The 25,864-nt window shown below is 42.8% G+C and overlaps 1 protein-coding gene and 1 long non-coding RNA gene across 7 annotated transcripts in view; one reads left to right on the top strand and one right to left on the bottom strand.

Moving 5' to 3' along the window:
* Nucleotides 1-576: 576 nt before the first annotated feature.
* Nucleotides 577-3,825, bottom strand: LOC309871071. 3 transcript variants are annotated; one of them, XR_014315007.1, is made up of 4 exons: nt 3,462-3,825; nt 1,915-2,293; nt 1,158-1,405; nt 577-832 (listed from the first exon to the last, which is right to left on the bottom strand). It is a non-coding gene; the product is annotated as an uncharacterized lncRNA (long non-coding RNA). The 3 variants fall into 3 exon arrangements; XR_014315008.1 differs by having other exon boundaries at nt 3,593-3,825; XR_014315009.1 differs by having other exon boundaries at nt 2,035-2,293; nt 3,593-3,825.
* Nucleotides 3,826-18,842: 15,017 nt separating this feature from the next.
* The window catches only part of CNGA3 (cyclic nucleotide gated channel subunit alpha 3), a 29,175-nt gene continuing 22,153 nt past the window's right edge, over nt 18,843-25,864 (top strand). For all 4 annotated transcript variants that reach the window (XM_082744366.1, XM_082744365.1, XM_082744367.1 and 1 more), the window contains exon 1: nt 18,843-18,951. In XM_082744366.1, the coding sequence (XP_082600492.1) occupies nt 18,866-18,951 (86 nt within the window). In that variant the 5' untranslated portion in view covers nt 18,843-18,865. The remainder of the gene's footprint in view (nt 18,952-25,864) is intronic.

The raw sequence follows: 25,864 nt of genomic DNA, 5'->3' as shown, positions 1-25,864 counted from the left end.
CTTTCTCCAAATCAATATTTAGGATTATTTTGACGCTCTGAAATGTTTCTGGACAATAAATGATAACCATATGCTTCTAATCCTCCCTTTTCCTACAAGAAACAGCTTTAACTTGTAGTGTAAATTACTAGGATTAGAGAAAAGAAAGTATTTCCTGACAATAGGGCTGCAGAAAAATTATACAAGGTAACTGATGTAAGCTGGAGAGTCTTTGGATCAAGGATGCCAAAGGTTTGGATGAGGCATACTCTCATGAGTTATGTTTTCACTTGTGCTAGATTTACTTCAGATTTCTTCCAAAAACCCAAATAATAAAACAAGAACTCTCCTCTCCTCCAACTTCCCTGGCTTCCACTCCATTTTGTTGATTCACCACTTCCATTTATTTGCTTTCCCACTATCAGAATCCCTTGAATCTGAACAATTAAACCTGACATTTCCTTGGGGAAAATTTTCCTGGGTTTTGCTTTCCTCCTTTAAGGGGTGTGTGTGTGTGTGTGTGTGTGTGTGTGTGTGTGTGTGTGTGAGAGAGAGAGAGAGAGAGAGATTCTAATTCTTTATTTCCCCAGTGAATAATGTACACTTGATTTCTCCAAGTATTGAATGAACTCAAGAAGTTAAGCCTTCTAAAGACAATCTGCTCCATGAATAGACAATTTAATAGGTATGTTCAGGAAATACCATGAGCTCCAAGTCCTCTAATTTTCAGGCTGCTGTGGGATCTGCTCCTGCAGTGTCTTCCCATAAGGGTATCAGCTATGGGGACCAGAATCCAAAAGGCTTCCAGATATCATCCCAGACAAGGCGGCTAGGTTCCTTCTGGGACCTGTTCCTGCAATCCAGAACCAAAGAGTGAGGGGGAGATGAGTTTAGGTTTTCATCCTTGATGAAGAGGTGTGTACTTAGAAATATGGTTTCTGTGGGGAAATTGAGTCTGGAGAAATGTGGAGGATTTGTTAAGTTCTTTTCTCCAACAGGAGTTTAAGTTCCTTTGGCTGGATTGGTGGGTTTTAATGTTTAGGTTAGGGAATAGGGTGGTGTCCATTCTGGCAGAAGGGAACAAACCTCTGTAAGGAGAATACACAATATCCATAAGAGAGATTTGTTTCTAAAACCCTCCCTAAATTGCAAGCGAGTTAAAAGATATATATTCCCACCTTTAAACTTCAGACTCCCAGATCTCTGCACGGTCCTCATCGAATGTGGATTACATTACTGGTAAAAACATCCCAGGAAGAGTCCAAGGTGGCGGCTCCCGGTTAAGAGAGAGTCCAGAGCTGACAGGCAGACTTCCTTGTTTTGTTGCTCCTGGCTCGCCCACTTTTCCCCTGGAAGGGATGCTGATAGGAATGGGCAGCTTCTGCCTCTTCCAGGACCGCCTTTGAGACTCCAGAGCCTCACCTGACTTTTCCCAGAGAGAGAGAGAGAGAGAGAGAGAGGAAGGCAACAGACTCCTTCCGCCATCCGCAGAGGAGGGTCCTGGGGCCAGAGCGCTGGGGCGAGAGTGAGACCAGAGCTGTTGCCCAGAACCCGGAGGGAGCGAGGAGGAGACGCTTTGCCAGACAGAGGCGCGTCGCAGAGAACTCAAACTTTAGCGGGTAAGGATTGTAGGGGCTCTTGCGCTGGGAGTTCTTGGGGGCTCTGGGAGATGTACTGGGTCTCTGATTCCATCCAGACAAGAGGTGGATTTAAAATTCCCGGCTGGGCCGTGGGGTTGGCGAAGCACTAGTGCGGTAGTGGCGCTGTCCGCAGCCCCCGGTGCTGAAACGGGCCGCGTCTCCGCGAGTTAAAGCGGCAGAGGAAAGGGCCCGCTCAGGGCATCTGTTCCCATCCCCGGCACACCCCGCCCCCTCCAGGCCAGATCACAGGACAAAGCCCCCCCTGTGCCCAGTCCACCGCACCCCTTATACTCACGTCCGGCAACCGCACTGGGCCAAGCCGGGCTGAGCCGTCGGAGCCGGAGGCAGAAAGAGTTGGACTGGCTCCCACTGGGGACAGGTAGGGGGTCTGGGAATGGCACCAAATCGGGAACACCTCCTTAAGACAACCTGTAATCCAGAGGCCGGGCCCCACGCCTCCAACACGGCTTGTCCTGGAAGAGGCTCTTTGGCCGCTGCCTCATTTCTGTGGTTTCAGGTCAGGGATTTGCAGAGTCTCCTCGAGTCCACACTGCATGTGGGGAAATTGTGTCTGTGGTTTGGAAGCAGCAGGAGCTAGGGAGATCAGTGGACCAGGATTGAGGGACTGCCTCTGCAAGACCCTACTCAGCGTTGGGGATCCAGAGACAGGTGGGCTGAGGAGGAGGTAAAGAGTTCAAATTATTTAGGGAAGTGAGAATCACAATTTTCTTTCTTCCTTTTCTTCTTTTTTTAAATAATAAAAATCATAATCTGCGATCTTGGCCACTCCGGGCCTCTGGGCTTAGTGCTTAGGTATTAAGGAGAAGGGCAGCAGGCCCTCTGATCCTTTGCAATCCCCTAACCCGATAATCATACGGGCTTTCTGTCCAAGTCCTCAGGTTTTTCTCTCCCCACTCACTATTCCCAAGGGAGCTGGGCTAGCCTTTCCTCACACTCTGGCTGTCCTGGGGATTCCCACAATCCTCAATAAGAGCTGGAGCTGGATGACTAGGGAGATAGAGGGCTGTTTCATTTTTCTCCCTTTGTAATTCCTCAATTCATGACTGCCCTACTTTATGCTGTTGCTGAGATTTTATACTTTGTCATTCTAAAGTGGGTATCTCCAGCTAGACAAGAACTGTGGCTGAGGATAAAGGGAGGGAAGAGCAGAAAGGACCCGAAGTCCTCCGTCCATGGGTCAGGTGCCTCCAACAAGCACTTTGCTTGCTCAGGACTCCCAATGTGAGTTCTGCAACCTCTTGCCTGGAAACCAGAGAGCCTGACAGTGGACATTCCTCACCAAATCTTCCAAAGGGGAAATGGGTTGATATGGTCCTTTGTACCCCAAACTACAGGGCAGTGGTGCTCCCACCTGGGTTTGGGCTCTTTCCCCGACTGGGCTGTCCAGACCCCTACCTTTTTCTTTTTTTTTTTTTTTTAATATTTTGTTTATTTATTTGACAGAGAGAAATCACAAGTAGACAGAGAGGCAGGCAGAGAGAGAGGGAAGCAGGCTCTCTGCTCAGCAGGCTCTGAGCAGAGAGCCCGATGCGGGACTCGATCCCAGGACCCTGAGATCATGACCTGAGCTGAAGGCAGCGGCTTAACCCACTGAGACACCCAGGCGCCCCCAAGACCCCTACCTTTTTCTAAGGACCATCCACCAGTACCACTTTCCTCCCCCGCCTTCCACACAACACACACACACACTTTCCTTCATAATACCCAGTATTATGTCTGGGAACAAAGTCACATACTCCCTCAGTGAGAAATCATTGGAAAGGGCAGTGAAAAGTTGGGCAAAGAGAGGGGAGGTGACTACTAAGACTGTGTTCTCCATACCAGGTCTTGTATGCCAAAGTCTTGGATTCTTGAAAATTCTGCCAGGCTAGGAAACCCAGCTGGGATTACACTGAGCTGGTGGGAGCTCCTTTGGTAGGAGTGGGGGTAGGGAAGACACAAACTGCCCTTACTTCCCATGAATGCCCAAGCCCATGCTCTTTTCCTCTTCAGCCTCTGTTCAGCTATAAATGAGGTCCCTGCTGGGCGCAGGATGCAAGGAGAAGCTGAATGTTCGCTCTGTGGGTAACTGACTGGTCAGAGCAAGATCTCAATCTCTTTAGCGGGGACTTTGGCCAGGACTGCGTGTGCCCCTTGTCTTTGGTGTACCAGTTTTTATGCCTTTTCTGTCCTCATTCACTATCTGCCAGAGGTTGCTGCGTCTGGGTAATAATGGGGTTGCCATGGTGACCAATCTCTCGTCACCATGGTACCCAGGAGGTAAACAGTTGGAAGCTGCAGAGGCTCTTCCCTAGCTCCCCCAGATTGTGCACAGGCTTTGGATTTCCTGGGGGATTTGGGGAGGGATGGCAATGACGGGGCTCTGTGAACAGCAACCTCCCAACACACACACCCTGCCTAGAAACCTGTTCACCTGAAACCTTCTCTAATCCTTGCCAACCACTGTGCCCTCCAGGCTCAGATGGGTCAAGCTTTTGTTTTCCACCCCCAGTTGCATACACTGAGGTAAAGGGGTAAATACTTTTTCCTCTGACCCAATTAATATTAGGTGCACACTAACTATTTCTAAGTACAAATCACAAGGCTAAGTCCAGTGGGAGACAGAATCAATTAAACAAATGCAGTCCATGCTCTCTAAACCTCACAATGTTACGTGAGAGACAAGCCTTTATATTTTTTGTCAGATGAGCTCTGCTCTGCGCTGAAATAGAGGTAATGATAGTGCTCTGAGAGTAAAGAGAGATGGGAATGACTGACTCCAAGAGGAGGTCATACTCTAGTTGAAACTTGAAGGATGATAGGAATTTCAGCTGGAGAGAAAGAGGATAAATCTCCCTCTAGACAGACCAAAGGTGTGTGGAGTGGTCAGGAGAGGATAGATCATACTCTGGTAACATATAGACTTGGAACCTCTCAGGGACCAACCCATCCATCTCTTCTGCAACATGATGCATCATGGGAGGAGTCCACTGGCCAGAGCCTGTTATTCAGCCCTCACCTGGTCTGGAAGCGAGACTGAGAAATACAAGAAGTCCAACGTGAGATTTGGTGTGTCTGTCAAGAGAAGGGACAAGAAAGTTTGTGTCAGCATGAGTAATTTTGTTTGAATGGAGCTTAGGCTGATGTGATCTGGATTGTGAAAAGTCTTGAATGTCAGACTAAGACTGCATGCTGGAGAAAATACGTAACCTCTGAAAGTTTCTGAGTGCCATGATTCAAACTACCTTTTAGAAAGACCCTGGTGTTAGTGCAGAAGATTCATTCATTCATTCATTCATTCCACACTCCCTGAGCACCTCCTAAGTGCCACACCTTGGATGCATTAAAGAGGTGAGACTATGGACTCTCCAAAACAATCTGAGGGGTTTGAAGTGGTGGGGGGTGGGAGGTTGGGGGAACCAGGTGGCGGGTATTAGAGAGCACATGGATTGCATGGAGCACTGGGTGTGGTGCAAAAACAAGGAATACTGTTATGCTGAAAAAAAAAAAAAGAGGGGGAGGGGGTTTGGGAGAAGGGGGTGGGATTATGGACATTGGGGAGGGTATGTGCTTGGGTGAGTGCTGTGAAGTGTGTAAACCTGGTGATTCACAGACCTGTACCCCTGGGGATAAAAATATATGTTTATAAAAAATAAAAAATTAATAAAAAATGATTATAATGAAAAAAAGAGAGAGAGAGAGAGAAAAGAGAGAGAGAAAAAAAGAGGTGAGGCAATTATTTTAAAAATACTGGAGAGGGAGGCCAGGACCCCTGCCCTCACTCCTTTTCTGAATTAATGAATAAACGATAGAAGGGGAAAGAGGGGACAGATAGTTGGCAAGAGAACTAAGAGAACTTGGGGATTTGGGATCTGGGGAAGTGAGGGAGAAGTAGGAGCAGAGGCTCATCCTTGGTGATCTGTTGGCTTGGGTGTTCATGGTGTTAACCAAGACAGGGCTCCAGGGAGGAAGAGCCTATTTGGGAGTAGTTGAGGTGCCGCCATTCTAGATAGTTTTGTACCAGTGATGCCCTATGCCGTATGCTCATACATTGCACCCTGGACGTCATCTAGTCCCCACACTCTTTGGTTGCCCTTCTCTGCAGGACATCACACATTCCCTTTTGCATTATAACAATGCAGTGTAGGGGTTAAACTCAAACAGGGTTTTGTTCCCTAGTTTTGCCATGGGGTGACTTTTAACAAGTTATTCAACCACTCTGAGTCTCAGTTTCTTCATGTGTAAATTGGAAGTAATAGTTATAATGCCTGCTTCAATGGTTGTTAGGATGAGTAAGTGAAGTCATTGGAGTGAATTCATGAGCACAGCACCTGACGCACCAAGTGCTCAAAGTCAGATATGAACATCTTTTTACTTTTCATAATGACAGTGCATGACTTTTGTAATCACATCCCCAAAATTAAAAAAAAAAAAAAGAACACTTTACCTCTGTGCCTGCAGCTAGGCTAGATGAAACACTTCCTTGGCTTGGGGAAGGAAGCCTGGCCTTGTTGGTCCCGTGTGTGTGTGTGTGTGTGTGTGTGTGTGTGTGTGTGTGTGTGTTGGGGGATGGGGGGAAAAGATGAGGAGAGCATCTATAGGGCTAGCTACAGAGATCTGGGTTCTCTGACTCTAGCAACATCTGGAAAGCAATTTCATCCTCTTGGAATCTCAACCTGAGCAGCTGAATCTTATTACAAAGCAGTCACTTAGAAATTGAGTACACTTAGAGCAGAGGAAACCAGAGTCCCATTAATTCTGAGTCATCTCCGAGGAAGACTAAGACACTTTCTAGGCATGAGACAGGTCTCTGTCTGGTGGTTGAGTAACATAATTGATAATCCAGTTACACTTTCAGTGCATTCTCTTTCACCCCGAACCTCTTCCTGTTCTTGGGAACAATGTTAATTTTTTCTCAGACAGGAATTGAAAAGCTGCTGCTGGCATACCCAAATTTCTCTTTGCTTGTGTTACAAAAATGCAGAGTTCAGAAGAGAGAGAACTCTACCTCACAGCCATTCAAAGTTTCCTTGGGAAACCAGACATAACAACTCTAACTTGGACTTCTATCTGTCTTGGTGTGGGAACATTTCTGGGTTTGCTTATCCACCACTTCACAGAAAAGGGAGAACATGAATTCTGACCTCCATTTCCCATCACCTCAAAGCTCAATCTGAGCACAACTGGACACACCCTCACGGTCTAAGACCTGAGCTGCCCTTTTGGACTTTTAATGGGCAGATGGAGGCAGCTTTGAATACCTACTAGTCCCAGAAGTTGACCTTGTTTCTTGAAAGACAGGGGATTGACTTTGCGGGCTCTACAAAGAAATTGCCTGTGATAGTGCTGGCTGTGTGAAATGTGTCTTGGTTTGCTCAACTATAAAATAAGGATAATAACTTACCTCATAGGGTTATTATGAGGATTAAATGAGTTCTGACTTGTGAAAAGCTATAGAGCAGGGCCTAGCATAGCGCAAGCCCTCCAAAATGAGATCAATATCATTATTAATGTGATATTTTGACATTTCTCCCCTTTAGTACACTTATATTTTGTGAGTTTCTTGTAGCAGATACAGCTAGTTTTGCATTTTAAAAGAAGTTTTGGTGGGAATGCAAGCTGGTATAGCCACTCTGGAAAACAGTATGGAGGTTCCTCAAGAAGGTAAAAATTGAGCTACCCTATGACTCAGCAATTGTACTACTAAGTATTTGCCCCAAAGATATAAATGTAGTGAAAAGAAGGGGAAACTGCACCCCAATGTTTATAGCTGCAATGTCCACAATAGCTAAACTATGGAAAGAACCTAGATGTCCATGCACAGATGAATGGGTAAAGAAGATGTGGTCCATATTTACAATGGAATATTATTCATCCACCAAAAAGGATGAACACTTACCATTTGCATCAACATAATACCCTTGACTGGAGGATATTATTCTGAGCAAAATAAGTCAATCAGAGAAAGATAATTATTATATGGTTTTACTCATATGTGGAATTAAAGAAACAAAATAGAAGATCATAGGGGAAGGGAGGGATAACTGAATGGGAATAAATCAGAGAGGAAGACAAACCACGAGAGACTCTTAACTTCAGGGAATAAAACAAGGGTTGCTGAAGGGAAACTGAGTGGGAAGATGTGGTAATTGGATGATGGGCATTAAGGAGGGCACATGATGTGATGAGCACTGGGTGTTAAATGCAACTGATAAGTTATTGAACTCTACATCTGAAATTGATAATGTACTATATGTTGGCTAACTGAATTTAAATTAAAAAATAAATACATAGGGGCGCCTGGATGGCTCAGTGGGTTAGGGCCTCTGCCTTCGGCTTGGGTCATGGTCCCTAGGTCCTGGGATCCAGCCCCCCATCAAGCCCCGCGTCAGGCTCTCTGCTCAGCGGGAAGCCTGCTTCCCTTCCTCCTCTCTCTCTGCCTGCCTCTCTGCCTATTTGGCCTATTTGTGATCTCTATCTGTCAAATAAATAAATAAATCTTCAATAAATAAATAAATAAATGAAGTTTTTATAGCAGATTTAACATGACTTCCATAGATATAATTCATATGTCATAGAAGTCATCCATTTTAAGTCACCATTTCAACCCTTTTTAGTGATATTCACAGTTGTGCCATCATCACCACAACATAATTTTAAAACTTTCAATACCACTACAAGAAACCCTGTAGGTACTAGCAGTCACTCTTTGCTGGCCACCCCCACTTGAACACTTTCCCCAAGCAACCACTAATCTATTTTCTCTCTCAAAGGATTTGCCTATTCTAGACATTTTATATAAATGGAGTCATGTAACATGTGGCTTTTTGCATCTTACTTCTTCCACTTAGCATAATGTTTTCAAGATTCATCCATGTTGTAACACGAGTCAGTAGTTTCTTCATTTTCATTGTCAAATAACATTTCACTATGTAGATATCCCAGTTTTGTTTATTCAGTTCTCAGCTGATGGACATTTAGGTTGTTTCCACTTTTTGGCCATTACAGATAATACTGCTACGAATACTCATGTACAAGTTGTTAGGTAGATGTATGTTTTCATTTCTCTTATGTATATGCTCAAAAGCAAAACTGCTGAGTCATGTGACAATTATGTTTAGCATTTTGAAGAACTGCCCAACTGTCTTTCAACATGGCAGCCTCATTTGCATTCCTATCTGTAGTGTGTGGAGTTTCCAGTTTTTCCATATCCTTGCCAACGCTTGTTACTATCTGTATTTGTATTACAGCCATTGTAGTTGGTATGCAGTGGTATGTCATCATGATTTTGATTTGCATTTCCTTATGACTAAATGTGTTTATATTCATATGCTTATTAACTATATATCTTCTTCAAAGACAGGGTCTACTCAAATCGTCTCCCCACTATTTAATTGAGTTGTCTTTTCTATATTAAGTTGTAACCATTCTTTATATATTCTGAATACAAGACCCTTACCAATATATGATCTTAAAATATTTTCTCCCACTCCGTTGGTGCCTTTTTACTTTATTGATGGTATTGTTGATGTATTTCTTGATGATTTTTTTTTTATTTTGATGAAGTGACCTTTATTTTTCTCTTTTAGTTTATGTTTTTGGTGTCATATCTAAGAAACCATTGCCTAACCCAAAGCCATAAAGATTTACTCCTGTGTTTTCTTCTAGGAATTCTATAGTTTTAGCCCTTTCATGTAAGTCTATGACCCAGTTTGAGTTCCTGTTTGTATATGGTGTATAATACTTTATGAGGATATCAGTTTTCTTAGTAACATTTGTTGAGAAGACTATTCTTTCTTCCATTAAAGTATCTTGTTATCCTTGTCAAAAATCAGTTGATCTTAAGGGTGGGGGTTTATTTCTGGGCTCTTAATTCTATTCCATTAATCTCTATATTTAACCTTATGCCAGTACCATACCATCCTGATTACTGGAAGTTTGTAATAAGATCTTGAAATCAGAATGTGAGAGTTCTCCAACTTTGTTTTTGTTTTTCAAGATTTCAGGATTGTTTGGGCTATTTGGGTTTTGGCTATTTGGGGTTCCTTGAATTTCCATGTAAATTAGGATCATCTTGTCAATTTCTGCAAAAATTCCAGCAGGGATTTTGATAAGGATTGTATTGAATCTGTAGATAATATTAGGAGTATTGCCATATTAATAATATTAATCTTCCAATCTATGAGCAAGAAATATCTCATTTGTTTATATCTTCAATTTATTTCAACTATGTCTTATAGTTTCCAGTATACAAATCTTCAGTTTCCTTGCTTAAATTTCCTAGGTGTTTAATTCTCTTTTGCTGCTATTAAAAATGGGATTGTTTTCTTAATTTTGCTTTCCTATAATACAATTGGTTTCTGTAAGCTGATCTTGTATCCTGCCACACCACTAAACTCATTTATTAGTTCTAATAGTTTTTTAGTGGATTCCTTTCCTATATCCTTAAATCATGTCATCTGCAAAGAGAGATAGTTTTACGTTTTCTTTCCAATCTGGATGCTTTTGTTTTTCTTGTCTAATTGCCCTGGCTGGCTGTACAATGTTGCATGGAGGTCATAAGAGTGAATACTGTTGTCTTGTTCCTGATCTTAGGGGAAAGTATTCAGTCTTTCACCATCAAGTATGATATTAACTGTGGTTTTGTCATAGGTCCCTTTATCAGTTTAAAGAATTTCTATTCTTATTTTGTTGATTGTTTTTATTCTGAAAACATGTTGGATTTTGTCATATGATTTTCTTATGTCTATTGCATTCATCATATGGCTTTTGTCACTTGATTAATATGGTGTATTATATTGATTGATTTTGGATATTAAATCAAGTTTGCGTTCTTGGGAAGGATCTATACATTATAATGTAATTTTCAAAGTGCCCTCTCACATAAGTTCTGATACTCAAATTCTTGGTTTTTTATTTTACTTATTTACTTGAAAGAAAGAGAGGGAAAGAGAGAACAAGTCGGGGAGAGGGGCAGAGGGAGAAGGAGAAGCAGACTCTGCACTGAGCAGGGAGCCCAGCGGGGCTGGAGCCCAATGTAGGGCTCAATCCCAGGACCCTGAGACCATGACCTGAGCCAAAGGCAGACACTTAATCAACTGAGCCACCCAGGCACCCCTCAAGTTGTTTTTATTTATATTGTACCATGCTCAGAGAATTTTAACATTATATAGCTTTTTCCTTTCTGTTTTTGAAGCTCTGGAATATTTTTATTTCTTCCAATAGAATCAAATTCACACGTAAACTATGAGAGGACTGTCAGGCACAATATTTGCATTTACAGTTTTGTTCCATCATGAAACTTTTTAAATTGAAGGACCTTTAATAATCAACTGAGCCTTGGTTTTTAGCTCTGTTTCACAGAGTTCCCTAAGGCATTCTGAGCACTTTTAAGATTTTTTAATGTATTTTTTCCCAAATTTTAATATACCAAACACCATGGTCAAAATTAACTTATGTTCCAGCGATTTTTTTTTAACTGAAGTATAGTTGATACACAATGTTACATTAGTTTCAGGTATACAGCTTAGTGATTTGACAACTATGCATTTTGCTATGCTCACCACAAGTGTAATACCATCTCTCACCATACTACACTATTACAGTACTATTGACTATATTCCCTGTGCTTTACCTTTTATCCTCATGATTACTCATTCCATAACTGAAAGCCTATATCTCCCACTCCCCTTCACCTATTTTGCTCCCCACCACAACCATCAGGTTTTTCTCTGTATTTATGGATTTATTTCCTTTTTTTAAAATTTGTTTTTGATTCCACATATAAGTGAAATCATATGATATTTGTCTCTCTCTGTCTTATTTCATTTAGCATAATTCCCTGTAGGTCCATCCATGTTGTCACAAATGGCAAGATCTCTCTCTTTTTTTTTTTTTATGGCTAAGTATCTATTGATGGACACTTAGGTTATTTTTGTTATCTTAGCCATTGTAAATAATGCTGCAATGAACATGGGGTGCACATATATTTTTGAATTAGTATTCCACTTTAGGGAGGAGGTAAATACCCACTAATTATCTTTATAAACCTATAAAGTAAATAAATACAATATTGAATATTGTAGTCAATAATGAGTACATTATTGAAATGTATTCAAATACATTTAAATAAAATACTAAAAGTAAGTGTTTTATTCCTTGGGTTTCTGTGGAAGATTCATTTGCAATAAGTCTGTGTCCACCCCTGGATGAAGAAACCAAAATGCTAGGTTACCTGCCCAAATTGGAGGCTGAGCTAAGAAGAGAATCCAGCCTTTCTTTCTCTCGGTACAGTGCCCTTTGCCACCTATATGTCTTTCCAATGCCATTTGTCTCAAACTAAAGATATTTTACTAGTGTCTTCCCTCTATATAAGCCTAAAGGTGCTTGAAAATACACAGCCTTCAGCATTGCCTATAGTAATGTCTGTTCTATTCCTTGTGTTTGTTCTGTGTGCTGGTTCACAGCTCTCAGAGTGATTAAGTGACTTAACATTGGATAGCTTCCTTTCATCCTGCCGTTTCCAGATGGGATAGGGGAAGAAGGGAAAGGCAATTTGAAGCGTGCTTTAGAAAAAGTTCCAAGGCATATACACTATGTAGGAGTTGTTGACTTATCTTTGGAGTTTAGTTTGACAAAGCAAGGCTGGCCAACCTCACATTTACTGAGAGTTTGCTGAGTGCTTTTGCCCAAAGTGGTGCTGAGAAAGTTGAGCTGTAGAGAACAGAAATGGATGAAACTTGTCTCAGAAATCTTTCTGAGAAGATTGTAGACCCCAAGTGGTAAAGTGACCTGTCTCAGCTGGAGAAAATAAAGACCTGCGCCCAGGGTGCCTGTCTGTCAGACTGTAGGGATCTCCTCTGACTGGGATTTCAGTTTTTTTGGCATAACTTTGTGTCTAAACTTGGTGCCTCACTAATGGGACCTGCCAGCCTCTGGCTGCTTAGGAGTCATAACCAAAGGCAATGATAATTCAGAATGTCCTCCAGTGGGTCAGAAGAGTATGCATCTAGGACTCTTGGCACCTCTTTATTGTCTCAGCTACATTTAGGGTTTGGAAAATGATAATGATAATGTTGCAAATGACACAAATTGAACCAGGACTGTTTTTCACATTTAAGCCATAATAAAAAAGGACAAAGCACGATATACTCTTTTAGTATAAAGAGCTAGTCATCATAAGTAGGGACCAATATATTTTTTTTTATCAGAAGGACATTTTAATTTAGAAGAAAGAGGTTTACATGTTTTGACCTCCTTTGTTGCTTACTTGCTCTCTCCTTTATAAAGTTCCGACGTTTTTAAGTGAGATAAGAACCTTTGTTGTGACTCGTTCATGGAGCATTGTGAGAATCAAATGAGTTAATACACATTTGAAGTTATTACAACAGTACCAGGCAGAGAGTAAATGTTCAGTAAATTCACTGTTATCATTAGTGTCATCATTGCAATTACTCACCTCCATTTATGCCTCTTCCATTTATGCCACCAGGCATATAATAAATTCTATTACACACCAGGTATATATATGCTTGTGTTTAGGAGGATATTTTTTAAATAAGAGGAAACAGTTCTTGCCTTTTTTGGAGTTAATAAAGGAGTGAGAAAAGGATAAGAAAAACAAGAGTGCAGGTAAGCTGTGTTAGATTCCTGGCCTTCTTAGGTGTCCAAGCCAAGAATAGTGAAGGAAGTTAAAGATATGCAGCAGAGTACAGAAGCCACAATCATAAACAATGAATCTTGGAACACTTAAAGCTTAAAGAAAAAAGAAGCCACAATCAAATCCTTAAAGGTGCACAGCACAGTGGTTAACGCATGGTAAATGTTGAATAATGTCAAATAAATTGTGTGATCGCCACTCACCCAAGAAGCCTCCTCTGACTTCTGTGGTTCTCGAGGTAAAATTAGTACCTCCCCCTTATTGCTCCCTACCATGCCTCTACCTCTATTGCAGCACCTTTTTATGCTTCCCAGTCCCCATTTCCATTCCTGTTTCCCTCCACAGTTTTGTGCTTTCAAAGACAGAAGCTTACCTTCTTCATCTTCATAATCTTCGGGGCCAGGCATGATGCCTGGGGCATGGAAGAGTTGATAAGTATGTTTGGGGTGAGGGGTGGAGGAAGAAAACATTCGGGATTTAGTAACGCTGTAAAGAAAATGGGAATTGTCTGAAATGATGTGTTGTTAATTCCCCCGTCAAGCCCTGAAAATAAAGACTCACATTCAATTGGGACATGTTCACAAACCACTCTTAGACTCACGCCTAGGCTCCACTTCAAGGTCACCCTGGTAGTTGACAGGATACATCTTCTTCCTGTGCTTAAAAATTAAAATTATATATATGCATTTCTAATCTCCTACGGTAGGTGTGATAAACAAAACAAACCACCTTGTGGACTTCAGGGTCAGACCGACCCAAGCCTGCAAAACCAGCTTCACTATTACCTCTTGGGGCTCCTGAGGCTTAATGAGTAATGGATATGCAAGTGCCTCACACTCCTAAGGCCCTGACTGGATGGCAGGTTTCATTCTCAATAGCCGCCTCAGGATCAATGACTGGATTTTCATGATCTCATTTGTGAGCTGTCCCAGAGTTTGTCTGGGCTAGGAAATGTGAAAATTCACAGGGCAGTTGGGGAATCACTTAGGATGTCAGGACTTAAAAACTGGTAAATACGAGGAAAGAATTGTTTATTCTGCCTTTCCTGTATGAACAGTACCACTGAAGAGCCAAATAATAAGTAAAATATTCTTTAAGATTATGTCAGCTAGGGCGCCTGGGTGGCTCAGTGGGTTAAAGCCTTTGCCTTCAGCTCAGGTCATGATCCCAGAGTCCTGGGATCAAGTCCAGCATCGGGCTCTCTGCTCAGCAGGGAGACTGCTCCCTCCTCTCTCTATGCCTGCCTCTCTGCCTACTTGTGATCTCTGTCAAATAAATACATAAAATCTTAAAATAAATAAATAAATAAAGACTCTGTCAGCTAATTAGTAGAGAAGAAATGATAGAATATCACCAATTTGCAACTTGTAATGAAATGATAAGTCCAGGCAATGAGCTAGGACCTAGGTCCTAGGAGCTCTAGGGCAGTGCACACTGATTTCCTTCTCAGGTAAACAGATCTGGGAAGAGGCCCAGGCAAGCCCTAGAACCAATCCAGAGGCTCCTGAGCACAGAATTTGGGAATCTTGGGCACCCAGAGCATGGACTAGAGCAGGGGGCCAGATTGTGGGTAGGCAAATTCCCTTGGCCTCTTGTTCTGTGGCTGGAAGAGAGTCAAAGTAGAGTCCTTTAAAGCCTGGGGTCCCAGGGAGGGATCCTTCCTGCTCAGGCCAAAAGGCAATGCTACTTCTTTGCCACACATTAGCTTTACATTATCAGGTTCTGGAGTCAGACAGAAATTTGTCAATCCTGGCTCAGGCTATAAGCAATATTATAGAAATTACATACCTGCTCAGTTTCTTCACTTATAAAAGGGTCAGAAAAGGGGAGACTATTTAAAGTTAAAGGAGCAGTATTACATGAGCACCTACCCTAATTCTGGCATATATACAGTAGCCCTCCATAGGAGGCAGGTCTGTGAGGGCCCAGAAGTGCTGCCTCCATACAATAGCATCTGACACCAGGGTTTGTACAGATGAGAGGGGCTGAAGGAAGGGACACAGGCTGGAGACAGTGAACCATCTCTGCCTCAACTTTCCTGGAAATGTACAAAAAGAATAATTTGATAGATTTTCTGCAGAGTCCCAAAGCTTTTTTAAGACTTGCTCTAGATCCCACTGGACTATAATCTCCTTGAGGACAGAGATGGATATTCTCTGTAAAACCTTAGCTCTTTGCATATTATCTGACACATAGTAAGTGCTCAATAAAAAAGCACTGGGTGAATGACTTCAAACTGGCCTAATTGCCTGTAATGAAAGACATTTATTTCCTATGTTGGCTCAAAGGTTTCCATAGACATCTCAAACTCGAATCATTCTGTTTCTCAAACCTGCTTCTTCCCTTATTTCCCTGACTCAGTGTGCAGAACCATCAATGCCCCAGACCAGCAGTCATGCAATGTGCTCAGCACCTCCCTCCTCATCACCATTTATACCTTATTAATTACCATTTCCCAGTTTTTAAATTTGTCTTATTCATTACCACAAATCTAGTTGAGGCAACTGTTCTCTCCCTTGAGATACTGCAGCATCTAGCTGCTCACCTCACCTCAACTCATGCCCCTGAATATGTCCTTCTCCGTGCAGCCAGAGGGACCTTTACACATCTGGCCACTTCCCTACTGGGCTGGACTCAGGGTAAGGCCCAAGCTCCTTAATGGTCTACAGGACTCTCTGGTCCCCATCATCTGCCCTACCAGACTATAAGAGCCTGGAGAACAGTCTTTATCTTATATTTGTTTGTAGCTCCTGCAATCAGCCAGAAACTCACTGTTACATAAATGAGTAAAGTTTTTGAACATTTTTTTCATGTATCTGTTAGCTATTTGTATTTCTTCTTTGGAAAAGTGTCTTTTCATGTCTTCTGCCCATTTTTTTGACTCGATTATTTGTTTTTTGGGGTGCTGAGTTTGAGAAGTTCTTTATAGATCTTGGATACCAGCCCTTTATCTGTAATGTCATTCACAAATATCTTCAATTCCACGGTTGCCTCTTAGTTTTGTTGACTGTTTCCTTTGCTGTGCAGAAGCTTTTTATCTTGATGAAGTCCCAAAAGTTCATTTTTGGTTTTGCCTTCCTTCCCTTTGGAGACATGTCTTGGAAGAAGTGGCTGTGGCTGATGTCAAAGAGGTTACTGCCTATGTTCTCCTCTAGGATTTTGATGGATTCCTGTCTCACATTGAGGTCTTTCATCCATTTCGAGTTCATCTTTGTGTATGGTGATAGAGAATGGTCAAGTTTCATTCTTCTGTATATAGCTGTCCAATTTTTCCAGCACCATTTATTGCAGAGACTGTCTTTTTTCCATTGGATATTTTGTCCTGCTTTGTCCAAGATTAGTTGAACATAGAGTTGAGGGTCCATATCTGGCCTCTCTATTCTGTCCCACTGATCTATGTGTCTGTTTTTGTGCCAGTACCATGCTGTCTTGATGATCACAGCTTTGTAATACAGCTTGGTATCAGGCAATATAAAGCCCACAGCATTTTCTTTTTCAACATTTCCTTGGCAATTCAGAGTCAGTTCCATACAAATTGTAGGATTGTTTTTTCTAGCTCTTGGAGAAATGCCATTCATATTTTGATCAAGGTGGCATTGAAAGTATCAAAACCACATTGAAATACCACCTTACACCCATTAGAATAGAAAAAATTAACAAAACAGGAAACAACAAATGTTGGAGAGCATTTAGAGAAAGGGAAACCCTCTTACACTGTTGGTGGGAACGCAAGCTGGTACAGCCATTTTGGAAAACAGTGTGGAGATTCCTCAAAAAGTTAAAAATAGAGCCACCCTATGACCCAGTAATTGCACTACCGGGTATTTACTCCAAAGATATAGAAAGAAGGGGCACATGCACCCCAAAGTTCATAACAGCAATGTCCACAATAGCCAAACTGTGGATGGAGCCAAGATGCCTTCAACAGACAAATGGATAAAGAAGATATGGCCCATATACACAATGGAATATGACTCAACCATTAGAAATGATGAATACCCACCATTTGTACTGACATAGATGCAACTGGAAGAGGTTATGCTGAGTGAAATAAGCCAAGCAGAGAAAGACAATTATCAAATGGTTTCACTTACATGTGGAACATAAGGAATAACATGAAGGACATTAGGAGAAAGAAGGGAAAAATGGAAGGGGGGTGTTAATCAGAGAGGGAGACAAACCATGAGAGACTATATACTCCAGGAAACAAACTAAGGGTTTTAGAGGGGAGAGCCTGGTTATGGATATTAAGGAGGGCCTGTATTGCATGGAGCACTAGGTGTTACATGCAAATAATGAATCATGGAACTCTACATCAAAAACTAATGAAACACTGTATGGTGACTAATACAATAAAAACATAAAAATAAATGAGTAGGGTTTTTTAAATCAAAATAATTTTTGATCTATTGAGAAAAGTATAAAACTTAAGCCATGGACTTAAATTATCAAACATCAAAGATGAACCAAGACTGATGAGCCAACAACTTCCCTTGAGTAAACTCATGCTGTGTTGACCATGGTGAGCAGGGACGACATCTATGGTTTGGTGCAATATTCTAGGCTCCTTGCACTCTCCTTCCTTTGGATATGGAACTAATTTAGTCTTGGAGTGAATCACTGGACTATTTCTAGAAATCACCATCTTTCTCTAGAGTGGTCTTTACTGACATTTGACATACTTAAGCCATGTGACTGCTACAGAGAGCCTGTGTTTGTCTGTTCAAGAGAAACTGTCCTCAGGGATTCATCTTCTGCCTGGAAGGTTTTGATCAAGGATAAGGGAACTGGCCAATCTTTGTGTTCCTCACACCAGCACTATGTTTAAATCAGCTTTCTTTTCTCATCAGTCATAGGGGCGCTTTCCAATGTTTGCTGAAGGGAGAGTACTCACGGTCTGATTTCTAGCACTAGGATCATGCCATCAACTGGTTTTACCTATTTATTTGCTTGAACAAGATGCTTAACATCTCTAAATCTCAATTTAGTCATCTGTAAGTGCGGATAAAAATTGTAAATACCCGATGAGCTTATTATGAGGATTAAATGAGAAGAAGTGTGTTTTGAGTATAACATCACATTGTAAAGGTTTTATGAATGTCAAATATTGTTTGTTTGTTTTTATGCTTTGTTTTTGAAATGAGATTTGGGGAAGCTACTAAAACATGTGCAAAATTATGAAATAAAAATAAACCAGTGAGAAAACCAGAGTCAAGGGGAACATCACATTATTCCATAGAATCATGAGGATTTTAGTTTTCTTATATCAGATATCAACTTGGCCAATCATTCATTCACTGGCTGGATAAGCATTTAACTTTGACCAGCTCTTTGGCATGGCAGCATACAAAAAGGAGTGAAAGACCTTGCTTTTGCTTTAGGCTGTGAAGAAGAGCCCAAAGGTACCCAACTAAAACACAGTGTAGCTGGAACTATGGGAGAAATGGAAGAGTATATGTATGCCAGGGCTTGTCCTGGGAAATAGCCCTTACCTACAACGAGCTGGGTTTGTAGCTCATTCCCTGCCCTGATGTGATCTCTGTGTATTCATGTTTCAGTAACCACCTGAACGTGACTAAGCAAGAAGATGGCCAAGATTAACACCCAATTCTCCCACCCTGCAATAAGGACCATGGACAGAGATCTCAACCATGTTGAAAATGGCCTCAGCAGGTAAGATGGGCTTTCCATTGCCTGCCCACAAAATGAGTTGTTCCCATAGCTGATCTAGACTGTGGGGTAAAGAATGCCTTAGCCTGTAGCAAACAGCAGGTTGAAGGGTGCGGGCTATTCACAGTGCTCCTTCTGACTTCACTTACTTCATCTCACCTAAGCCTCACAACCCATTGAAGTAGTTTTTATTCTCATTTTAGAGAGGTAGAAAATGAGGCTCAAAAGATTATGTAACTTCTAAAAGGTAATAAACTGAAGATTCAAATGGAGCAAATTAACTTTTATTATAAAAACTTATCCAAACTGGCATACTTTCCCATATATACTTCAGACATTTATTGGACTCTGTGCACCAGTCATTGTCCTGGGCACTAGGGATGAGTACAAATCAGATGCCCTGTCCCTCGCCTTCAGTGGAAGGGCAGTATTCATGCTATGCTCATGGTCTGCAGGGAGTGGGCTGTGCCTTACCAGTAAAGCCATTAGCCCCATCAATGACATCCCCACACAGGCAGCCATAAGGAAATCTTGGCCTTAAGTTCTACTTCTAGCCCTCTTCATGGCTTACTAGTAGGCTGGGGAAAACCCACATAATTTCTCCATTCCTCAGTTTCTTCAACTGCAAAATGGAGCAGCATCTTTTCCAAGCTCCTGGCACAAGGGTGAGGAAGTGGGAGTGTACCTATTTGGTGCAAATGGACTTACATTTTTATGTTTCTTAAATTCTCAATGAGTTGATTGAATTGAACCATGAGAAACTTTATTTCCAAAATTTGTGTTATTGTTGTCCTATATATATAACACTGAAAACTTCTCCCTCCCATGAAAACTTCTCCCTCCCATGAGAACTGCATATTATCCAATGACCATAAACTGCAAAGACAGTCCATCAGTATTCACATCCTTGGTGCTGGGCCTTCATCCACCATCTCTCCTCTGTTACTAATGTATATCACTTCTTTCAGATGCACAGTTGGTTTTTTCTGTGTAGATTCTTGGTCCTACTCCTTAGTAACTCTGCTCATGAGTGATGGATAATAATTTCCAAAGAGATTGAGTCCCTGTCACTACGAATTCATGTAGTCCTAGAACCCCACCTTTGGGGATTCCGGCAAAGGGAGGAATGTCTCAGAGCATCCCAATAGCTATTAATTGCCTCCAACCATTTTAACATAGTGTTGGAGCCCCAGGGATTTTTTATATGACTCAGAGCCATCAGAAGTTCTCATTCTGGGTAAGGAAGATGTGGTCCATATACACTATGGAGTATTATGCCTCCATCGGAAAGGATGAATACCCAACTTTTGTAGCAACATGGATGGGACTGGAAGAGATTATGCTGAGTGAAATAAGTCAAGCAGAGAGAGTCAATTATCATATGGTTTCACTTATTTGTGGAGCATAACAAATAACATGGAAGACATGGGGAGATAGAGAGGAGAAGGGAGTTGAGGGAAACTGGAAGGGGAGGTGAACCATGAGAGACTATGGACTCTGAAAAACGACCTGAGGGTTTTGAAGGGCCAGGGGGTGGGGGATTGGGGGAGCCAGGTGGTGGGTATTAAGGAGGGAACGCATTGCATGGAGCACTGGGTGTGGTGCAAAAACAATGAATACTGTTACACTGAAAAGAAATTAAAAAAAAATGATTTTAAAAAAAGTTCTCATTCTGCTCAAATTTCTCCTTCCTAACTGGCCTACTGTAAGTCTCACCACTGGAGACTTACTCCTTTAGGTTAAGTCATTGCCCCTAATTTAAAAGAAAAAAAAGAACACTCTTAGGACAGATATCTGCTATTAAAACTTTGGTATGCATGAATAGCTTTTTTTTCACATCTGTGCTAATTAACCTCTTGGGGCTGGGTGTTCAAAGATGACTGGCGTGGAGGGAAGAACAGGTCCTAGCATGGGGCACAGCAGTAAAGTGAAGCTCCTTGGGCAGCACTGGGTTCCTGGGACCTTGGGCCCAATGGGAGAAGGACAGAAACCATTAAGGTCAAGAAGAATTTGAAGCAGAATGGACCTCTCCCCCATTGCTCCCTTTGTCTTGTGGGGGACATCATCAGATCATCTCATGGACCTTCTAGGCTCCCTGGGGCTGAGAACAACAGGGTCTCCATCTGGCTTTTATGGTTAGATACTCAAGAATAAGCAGGCCCAGTTAACGGGCTGGGGCTCCTGCCCAGAATACCTGCTTGACCCGACACTGCCATGGTCCACCTCTGCCTGATTTGTCCTGGCTCTGCCTCAACTAGCGGCCTACAAGCCCAGCTGGAGGCATGGGCTGTTCAGGAGAGCTCAATGTGTCTCCTGGAAGATGAGCCTTCGCAAAATAAATTGCTAGCTCGATTTAAGCCACATGGACCCCAGCGATGGGCCTCTGGGGGCTCATGCTGGGTTTGTGCACACTCAGAGGCTGGGTCAGCCGCACAGCCAGGGGCTCTGAATTGATGTCCTTTAAAAATGCTGTTTACCATCTTCATGGGTGTGGGAAAAGTCCTTCATTCTCCCTCCTATCTCCCATTCTGCGACCAGTGTGATGACTTAACAGGCTCAGGGTCAGGCTAGCTGAGTTTGAATATTGGCTCTGCAACTGACCAGCTCTGAAAAGTGGTGCAGCTTCTCCGGACTGCACTTTCCTCACCTGGTTAGTGGACTAGTACTGACCTCTCAGGGCTGTAGTGAGGTTAGAACAGGTCAGTGCTCTCAGCACAGTCCCTCCTGTGTAAAAAATGTTCAGTCAGTGCTGTCAGTCTTGGAAATGAGTCCCCCTCCTGTGGGCCTTCTCTGGTATTCCAAGCTGGAAGCCCTCTTCTCCTCTGACCTCAGACAGCTCCAGCTGTCCTGACATCTGGATCTGGCCATTTCCTGCCTGTGACCAAGTCATGCTTCCTCAGGCTAACCACTAGTCTGGTCTCACTGAGCCTCACTTGGGGCCTTGCCCAACCACTCCTGTGGTAAAAGCTTGTTGACAGATTAATACAGAATCGCATGGAGACAGTATGGAGATTTTAAAAGGAGAGAGAAAAATAACACTTCCTTCATAAGGCAGATGTTTGCTTTATCTCATGGAGGCAGGACTGAGTTAACAGATGGAAGTTTCTAGAATGGGTTCCTTGGCATTACCAAGGATTAAACATGTGTGCTCAGGCTGGAGGTGGAACAGCCTTGGGCCAGAGGCTGGGTCCAGGCCCCTCCTCTGCTTCCCAGCAGCCTATCATCTGTCTAAACACAGACTAGTTTTTCCTGTAAGAGTCATTTGAACAGGGACTCTGGCATGTAAACTTAAAAATTTTAAAGTTTCAAATCACTATTTTAGGGGAGGAAATGGTGTTTGAACAAACTATAGATCCTTGCTTTAAAATTCAAACTGTTTTAGGAGCACCTGGCTGGCTCAGTTGGTAGAACGCATGATTCTTGACCTCAGGGTCATGAGTTCGAGCCCCATGTTGGGTGTAGAGATTACTTAAAGAAATAAGCTTTTAAAAAATAATTTTAAAGAATCAAATCCTTTTAGAAAGCTTTTGGGAGATTTAATTGTGTTTTTCCTTAAATACTAATCATTCTGTGTTCTCAATGATATCAAGAAACTGTACTGGGAACCTGTATGTCACTGTGACCCTTTGCCCAATGCCCCCAGGAGGGAGGAGCTATTATGGCCCCATTCCCTGAAACATCCTTGTCCCCAAATCTTTCACCAAACTGGAGAGCCAGGTTTCTGTTTCTCCTTTTTTAAATTATTAGGATCACTTTCCTAGAGACAAACCATAAGGAAGGATGAAAATGTTTCATTTGAACAACAAAGTCAAAACACTGAAAATACCAGAAATAAAAATGTCTTGAATTTTCCTTTTCTATTTAGATATGTTTAGTTGAGTTGATTATTTAAGAGAAGTCTGGCATATTTGAAAAGATAATGCAGTAGGGAAAGACTTCAGAATCTGCAACAGAGAATTACCATGAGGACCAAGGGTACCTCAAATCTCAAATCTATCTCCTGGTGTAGCTATTTTAGGCGAGCTTTGGGGCATAGGGGTTTGTGTCCTACCGAAGAGAAGCCTTTTTTGTGCTGCTCTCTGAGCAGAGCCCAAAGCAATTATCACCAAAGAACACCATTTTCAGGCTGCTTCCCCAGGACCGAAGACAAAAATGCACTCACTTCAATTCCCTGGTCACAAGTGGCCAATGGCAGTGCATATGGGTCATTGCAGTTCCTCAGGGCTGGAGAGGAGGAAAAGAAAAACAAAGTATCATCTTCACCAGGTGCTCCACCAAGTACAAAAGCTGATAACATGCTGTAGCTCTGATGAGCATCCCCATCTTCTCCCAGTGACAAGGGAAACATTTACCTCACAGACAGGACGTTCCTCTTTGTAAGAAAACTTAGAAGATGAACATCACAAGTTGAAAATTACCTTTTCTTTCAAAACAGTCCCATCATTGTGTTCTGCTGGCGGCTCTTGTTCTCACTAATCGCCAACTTCCCAGAGATCCTTCCTGCGAGGTCATCATCGCCGTCATTGCTGCCTTCAGTCGACATCCGCAAATGGGAGGGTAGCTTCTGGACTGTCCTGGGACAAGGCCCCATCAAGTCCCTTGCCCGAGACCCTTCCACCAGCTCTGGCAGGATGGGGCCTGGCCCCCGGCTTCTCCTGCTTCTGTAGATCTCTGGGAGGTTCTGGATCTCCCATTCATCCATTGGTTGCCTTTTTCTCAGTACCTGTGTGTCCTCAGGGACTCAAAGTGTCACCTCAGACATCTGGCTCTTCTCTCTTCCCATCTCCTCTTCCATCTGCTTGGTAAAATCAGTTTCTCTGAGGAATAACTAAGTGGATTGGCTATTTAAATAACCCCATGCATTGAACGAGGGTGGAGACTCAGGAGCTATAAGACATCAGAGAATTTCAAGCATCAAAAAACAAGTGGGAGGGCGCCTGGGTGGCTCAGTAAGTTAAGCCGTTGCCTTCAGTTCGGGTCATGATCCCGGGGTCCTGGAATCGAGTCCCACATGGGGCTCTCTGTTCAGCGGGAGCCCTGCTTCCCTCTCTCTCTCTCTCTGCCTGCCTCTCTGTCTAGTTGTGATCTCTGTCTGTCAAATAAACAAATAAAATCTAAAAAAAAAAAACACAAAAAAACAAGTGGGGAGACATGTCAAGAAGAAAAGACCCCTTTGGGTCCCTTGAACTTACTTCCTAGAAGGCTTTCCCTACTCTTCATGGTGAAATGTGCCTTTTCTGGACTTGGCTGTTTGAACAATACTTAAGTCGATACAAAATCACCAATTTTTCATTTAGTTCCTTTTTGAAGACTACGAAACGAGGGTAAGTGAGCTGCCCACAGAACACCTAGCTAACAGGCCTCCCAGCTCCCCATTCTGCCACCACCCTTCAAGCAAGTGTCCTAGATCCAGCCCCCACATGGGAGCCCTCACTGCTGCCAAGAACAGGCCTGGTTTGGAATCTGGGGTGGGTTTTGCTCTCCTCACATCCTCATCAGCTCTGATGTCATTGATTCCTTTGCTACTAATGCAAATAAATCTGTTTTCAGGATGTGCGCTCATGTAATTAACAGAAAGCAGGCTGGGCAGAAATGCTGGGCCGACTCCTTGGTGCCCAGAGCTCTCTGAGGAGCTGCTGGTGGGGACAGAACACCTTCACCCTTGGGATTGCCTCCGGATTTTCCAGGCACACATACAGGGACAGAGCTGCAGCCCAAGCTGTCGGTTGCTGTACACCTAACCCCACCATGTGGCAGCTGCTAGGGAGGGACTAGAGATATGGACTCACTCACTCGTCCCACTCTCCCTCCTCCAGGGACTGCCCCGGGTGCCTTGGAATGTGCATTTCACCTTTGTAGTATGCAGATTATTAGAAGGGCAAGGGGATCAGAGCTTCCTAACTTGAGCAAGACCTCTGGCAGGGTTTCCCATGTGTCTAAGGACAAAAAAATATGAGTGGTCTTTTAGGGATAGAGAGAGAGAATTCAATTAGACGGTTTTGAAAATAAAAAGCCATGCCCACATTGTATAACCTGGTGGACTAGAGCCATGTCTCTAGTGGTATGCCACAGGGCTCAGTCCTGCTTTAATTGGTGCCATATGTGAAAATACAGAGAGTAGCTTCATAAGAGTGGATGAAAGCAGGCTTTGACATAGGATGGAATGATATTCAAACCTTGGCTTTGCTACTTGACCATATGATCTTGGGGAAGTTATTTAACCTAACCTCTCAGAACCTGAGTTTTCTCTCTTATTGGGTGGTTATGTGGATTAAATGGTAAGATCTATGTGTCTGGCATACAGTAAACAGTCAATAAGTGGCCTATGGTTTGTGTATTGCATGTGAACGAGATAAGTTGGGAGAAAAGGCTCCATGGAGCCCAAGGGTCCCCAAATATCAAGTGGCTCAGATCAATGGAACTGTTCAGAACTTACTTCCAACAAATCAATTGTACATGCACAAGATAGGACCTTCTGGCTTAGCAGCAGCCCATATTATGGGACTTTGGGTTTTGGCTGATGGTAGTTGCCCATGGGGACACCAAAAGCACACAAACTCACAAACCTGCAATGACCTCTGGCTTGGGGTCCAGTAACAGCACAATGGGCTTTGTCTCCATGCCCAGCCAGGCAGGAATGCAGGAACCTGCTCACAGGAGCATGACCATGACTGGGAAGAGCCTTGAACCTGATGAGGCATGGCTGGGTGAGCGGGAGGTTCCAGCCTGCAAAAACAGATGTGGCACAGGTGTGAGAGCTGTCCCTTCATGTCCCATCTCCATGAAGGTAGCCATGGAGAAGATGAAGTAGCCTGCCTCTGTGTGGTTCTAGCGCGTGCGCGCACGCGTGCGCGCACACACACACACACACACACACGTCGCCTTGGTCTGAGGAAGCTGAGGGAAGGAAGAACAC

The sequence above is a fragment of the Mustela nivalis genome (genome assembly GCF_964662115.1).
Source record: "Mustela nivalis genome assembly, chromosome: 8".
NCBI classification, from domain to species: Eukaryota; Metazoa; Chordata; class Mammalia; order Carnivora; family Mustelidae; genus Mustela; species Mustela nivalis.
This window is presented reverse-complemented; position numbering and strand designations above follow the sequence as displayed.